The sequence below is a fragment of the Buceros rhinoceros genome, unplaced genomic scaffold (genome assembly GCF_000710305.1).
Source record: "Buceros rhinoceros silvestris isolate BGI_N320 unplaced genomic scaffold, ASM71030v1 scaffold19588, whole genome shotgun sequence".
Lineage (NCBI taxonomy): Eukaryota > Metazoa > Chordata > Aves > Bucerotiformes > Bucerotidae > Buceros > Buceros rhinoceros.
In genome coordinates this window covers 1-5,842 of record NW_010427650.1, presented here as the reverse complement: position 1 = coordinate 5,842, position 5,842 = coordinate 1, and the positions used below count along the sequence as shown (strand labels likewise).

The window sequence follows — 5,842 nt, the reverse complement described above, 5'->3', positions numbered from 1 at the left end:
GTGGTGTTCAAAATCTGCTTTATAACATTTGAAATTTCAAATTTGAAAACTCAGCTGAATTTTATAGGTCATAAAAGGAACAAATAAGCACAGCATGTTTTAGTAGATAGTTTTGGGTGCTTGAACATCTACTGCATGAAGTCTTGCACATACTTGTTATGAAGGTCAGTTTTCTGTTATGACTGTTTGCGACAATTTGGGTGGGAAGGAACCTAGTCTTCCTAGTTTTAACCCCTGTGGAATGCATGGCTCTGTTTCCGTTAGTGTAGTCTTTGTTTCATTTCTGGTCATCATGAGTTCTTGCTTGAAAGCTACCTGCAGAACATGAGAATCTGTAAGGATTTCAGATAATGACAGTAAGAGCTGCGGAGGAGAGGGATGTACAACTCCAGTTTGCTTGCTGGGATAGTAATTATCTTTTCCTTGCAAAAATGAGGTGACCAGAAAAGGTCTGACTGCTTTGTTCATGTAAACTGCACTGTGTACCTCTTGCTTACATCTGATCAGTACTTACGTTTTTGTGGGGAGAGGGTTTCTTTGCCCCTTGTCTTACTATTGAATTATATTGCAAGAGATACTGCTATTGCAGTGTATGGATTCCTTAGCTGGCAGCTTGTCCTTCAGACAGCTGTGAGTTTTCTCACTCATTAGTTGCAGAAAGCGAGCAGTGAAGCTATAGCAATGCCAGGGAAAGAAAGCAAACTGAATTTGTGACCTGCCCATTTCCCCACCCTCCTTCTACCAACCCCGCTTTTTGGAAGAGAAAATGTGATTTCTGATTCATTCAGTCTGATTTTGCCTAAGTGTATATTGCTTGCTGACTTTACCGCATCCTTCTGAGAGGCAGGATTCTGTTTAAAAGTTTAAGCACCCTGATACTGAAAAGAAATGATAGGCTCTTACTTTGCCAGAGTTTGTGCTCATAATTTCTATCCAGACAATATTAAATACTGGATTAAATCATACACGGGTCATCTCAGCCTTTGTCTGTATTGCTAACTTTCTGCTTCCTAACCCCTTTTTCTCTGTTACATAGTGTTGCCTTAATGGGTGGGTGCCGATAGTTGTCTTAAGGTTGTTTTCTACAGTAAGTGTGGGTTTGGAATGGGGTATTGCAGTCTAAGAGGTTTGCTTGATTGCTCTCTGCAATCTGTTTTGTGCTTAGGTGACTGCCAGCTGCAAACATCTTGTCGAATCCAGAAGTGCACCACCGATTTTATATCCTTAACTTCACATCTAAACTCAGCTCTTGTGGGTTTTGATTTGGAGTTTTGCAAGGCTTTGCGAGCTTACTCTGCCTGTACCTATCGCAATTCCAAAGTATGCCGTGGAAACCTAGTCTACCATTCTGCAGTGCTTGGGATCAGTGACCTCATGAGCCAGAGAAACTGTTCCAAAGATGGACCCACATCCTCCACCAATCCTGAAGCGACCCATGATCGCTGCAATTACAGTGGCCACACAGATGCCAGAGAACATCAGGGAGAGGAGAAGACTCCTCCTACTTACCTATTTTGTGGTTTGTTTGGTGATCCTCATCTGAGGACTTTCAAGGATCACTTCCAGACATGCAAAGTGGAAGGTGCTTGGCCCCTCATAGACAATATCTACTTATCAGTGCAAGTGACCAACGTGCCTGTGGTCCCAGGATCCAGAGCTACTGCTACAAATAAGGTGTGGATTGTTCTTAAGCACTGTGCATGCATACAGAAGTAAAAGGCCAAGACAGTAGAGTAAGTCACTTAGCCCTTAACAGTTAAGTGTAGCAGCTTGAAAATCTTGTATGCAATAGTGTAAGGAAGTAAAACCATTAGCCTCTTCTTTTCTGAAAACAAAACCCAAAACTCAAAACAGGTCCTTTTCTTCTTTCTCCTCCTCCCCACCACAAGAAAACCCTGTACCAGCCTCCACATAAGCCTTTAGGGTTGCTAAATGTAACACGGTAAAACAGGTATCTGATCGCAGCATCCGTGACTGCCTCTGCACTAAGCAGATACTCTACGCAAGGAGCAAAGAAAGAGTGCAAGTCTCTGTTTGTGTTAATTCTCTAAATTGTAACCCATAACAGTAGAAAACAAAAAGTATTGATAAAGTGACAGCACAAATGAACTACCAAGACACTGAGGGTTTAGAGCAGAGACAGGAAGGGGAACTGCAGAGAATTGAGAAGAGGTAGCAAAAAATTGCATTGATGCCAAATGGTTGTCAGAAGGTCATAGTACCCTGACTTTACTGAAGAAGCAGCAACCTCAAAATTCTGCTGAGAGAGTAAGTCCCTGTTCAGACAGGCAAGACTTAAGATTGCTCTCCTCTCAGCCACTTGAGGTGGATAGAGAATCAACACATGCACTAGCACTGATAGCCTATGACATGTTCTTACCATAGGTACTTGAGGAGTTTTAAAGCATAAGCCTGGCTAAAATGTCCCTAGATTTACCTCCAGAGCTGGGGTGAAAAATGCTCTGAACTTTTGAGGGTATCTTTCTGTCAGTAAAAGAATTTACTTGCACATATACTTGAAGCTGATGCTGTCAAATATCAACTTCTGTCTTCATTTATTTTCAGTGTTTTTGTATTTCTCTTTTACTTACTATGCAAAAAGCGGTAATATATTTTTCTCTTTGATAGTAGTGGTTTAACATCCCTAGTGTGCAGAAGCAATTAAAGGAAATAAGGTTTAGGATATTAGAAATGTCTTTAATGCTAGTATCTGTTCCGTGTTATACAGTCCTTGAGTTCTTTCTTTGGCAAGTAAAAAACAGCACACCTGTTTGTATAAAATTAAGGTTGTTTGAATATATGAGTGTCGCGACACGAAACGGAGGCTCTGGGCTGAAGTGGAACGAATCACCCGAACATATGGTGTGTAGCGAGACTCATTTATTGTTTACATTACATCCCAATTTATAGACTCATGTCCACTCGACTAACTACATGGTGATTGGATAGTGACTCTGTTACACAGCACACATCTCTTAAAGCACTATAATTGGTTAAAAGGGGTTAGATTCCACGTGGTGAGTGTTTTGGTTAGAGCTAACAAAACAAGGCTAGTAGAGATAATATTTCCCACACGATAACACTGCAGCTGGGTTTTGGCTGCTAAGTTTCCCAGAGAGAGTAGCATATTTTCGTAGTTCCTATTTCTGCTAGAAAAATACACCAACATATGAGTATCTTAGTGAGAAAGTTTTAATATCCCTAATGCATGTTCTTGATTCCTTTATTTCTTTATGGAGTGGGCTGCTATAAAAGATACACAAAACGCTTGTTAAAATGCACTGCCACTGCTAGTTGCATTCCCATAACATTTTTCTTTTCAAGTATATAATTTTGGTTCATTCTTCAAGTATATCATTTTGGTTGAGGTGGTGTACTATCTGCCTCTGGATGTACTTTCCTGATTTTGGCCAGAGTAGCTTAAGGCACCTTTAAAGGGCTACCGAGAAAAGTTCGGTGACTTTTATCTACGCAGTGTTTTTTCCCTAGCTAAGAGTATGCAAATAGTTCTTTGAGCTTGTTCATAAGAAAAGTTTCCAGAACATTATTCATTTTTAGTCTTGCTGCTTTTTCATTGCAGATATTTGAGATAGAAGTTTAATGGGAAATAATAGAAAAAATTTATGCTGAACTTAAATTTTGAAGAAGGCAAAGCAAATGCTAAATTGACAACTAGCCTACTTAATTCTCTCTAAAGCAGACTTAATGAAAGCAAAGACAAAAAGAGAAGAAAATTTATTTTCTCCTGAATGCACTTAATTAGTGGAAGTGATTTAAGAAGCTGTAGGAACAGAATATTGAATATTCACCCCATATGCTGCGTGCTTTTGAAAGGGGCATACCATCATTTGTTTCTGTAGGTAGTTATTACCTTCAGATTTTTAATAGCTTCCTGGTGAGCCAAGCTTTAAGGGAATCAGCAACGAAGGGAGCATTATGTGTAAAGTGACTTCTCTCTTCAAAACCTATGAGACTTGACTAATCCCAACAGTCTGAGTGTTATCCAGTAAGTTCAGAAAGGACAAGAGAATGCTAGGAGACTTTAAGAAAGAATGTGAGAATAAAAGTATGATTCCCCACGTGCCCCCTGGCCCCTTCACATCTGACAGGAACATATGAAAAGCAGGAAAACTCTTCCTTTAATTCCTTAATTGGAAGAGCTGTCCGCTTATGGGACTTGTGTATTTATTCACAAAACGCTTTTGGTAATTTATGTGTTTTGCAAGTTTGTGATGCCCATAGTAACAATGTATGTTTCTTCACAGTGAACAAAGCTATTGTATGTTCTGTGGTCTAGATGAAACTTGAAATTCCAGGTTTTTTGAGCTTGTCCGATGTGCTTATGACCCTTGGCATAGGATACTATGGCCTTTCAGATGGAGAATCATCATCAAGTAGCTGGGAGACTGAGTTCAATGTCTCTATTGTTCTTCTTTATGATAGACTTCATATATGAGTTTTGGGTAGGTCACTGGCATCTTTATGTCTGATTTCTTCAGCTACAGATAAAAGAACTCCCCAGTCTTGGGACCTGTTTTCGGATTTGTTGAGGATAAATGTCGGTACAAGGGGCTATAAAGGGAACAGGTGGGAAGGGTACTGTAGAAAAAATGGAGGGTTTTTTATTTATTGTGTGCTTTAGTTGGATGGCTACATAGTCTATATCAGTTTTCATAGCTGTGACAGATGTTCTGGATATCACTAGTGTAGTCGTCCCTGTATAGCAAGTGATGCAGAGAGAAACTTGGGATTACCTATGGAAAACTTTCCTTCTTGTTTGCAGCCACTGCTGGGAATGGTGGGCACCATGGAGATGGGTGTTGGACAGGTGTTCTCATGCTGGGATGAGGACTGGCTGGCAGTAGGGCTAGTAGATGCCTGGCCAGGCTAGGAGCTAGGGGAGGGTGAGCTGGGGTGATGATGGTGGACCAGAGCTGGTGCTGGGACAAAGGAATGAAGATTTTCAGAGCCTGAAAAGACACTGGTTTCGGCACCAGCCACCATTCCTGGCAGTCCTTGCACAGCCCCAGCACAGTTGGTACCTGAGCCTATGGCCACACCAACCTAACTTGTTTACCTGCCTTCAGGGAGCTGATGGAAATACTCCTCCAGGAGTGTTTTGGGCGCAGTTAAACCGTCTGTGAAATCTAGCTGGACTAGACTTGCCCTTTGAAAATGTGCTGAATGCATGTCCAAAGAAGGCCAGTGAAGCTTTTGAAGAGTCTAGAGAACAAGTCCTGTGAGGAGTAGCTGAGGTAACTGGGGTTGTGCAGCCTGGTCAAAAGGAAGCTAAAGGGAAACATATCACGCTCTAAAACTATCTGAAAGGTTGTAGTGAGGTGGGTGTTAATCTGTTCTCGTAAGTGACTAGAGTAACAAGGACTAGAGGGATTGGATTCGAGTTGTGCTGAGGAAGGTTTAGGCTAGATATTTGGAAAAAAAATTCTTTCCAGAAAGAGTTGTGCCGTGTTGGAACAGGCTGCTCAGGTAAGTGGTTGAGACATTATCCCTGGAGGTATTTAAAAGACATATAGACATTTAAAAGACATCTTAAAAGACATCTGCTCTGGTACACGAGTTAGTGATGACCTGGCAGTGCTGTGTTGGACTTGGTGATCTTAATGGTCTCTTCCAACCGCAACAAATCTGTGATTCCGTAATTGGAAATGGAGTTTTTCGTATCCAGGTGTTTTGTAGTAGATAACTTGAAGGAAATCCCTGGAGGTATTTAAAAGACATATAGACATTTAAAAGACATCTTAAAAGACATCTGCTCTGGTACACGAGTTAGTGATGACCTGGCAGTGCTGTGTTGGACTTGGTGATCTTAATGGTCTCTTCC

At 41.0% G+C, this 5,842-nt stretch overlaps 1 protein-coding gene across 1 annotated transcript; it reads left to right on the top strand.

Annotated features, from left to right (window-relative positions):
* The first annotated feature begins 1,104 nt into the window (after positions 1-1,104).
* Positions 1,105-1,716, top strand: LOC104498599 (RGM domain family member B-like). Its single transcript, XM_010141999.1, has one exon. It carries the CDS (start codon positions 1,105-1,107, stop codon positions 1,714-1,716), a length of 612 nt encoding a protein of 203 aa, XP_010140301.1.
* Positions 1,717-5,842: the final 4,126 nt, after the last annotated feature.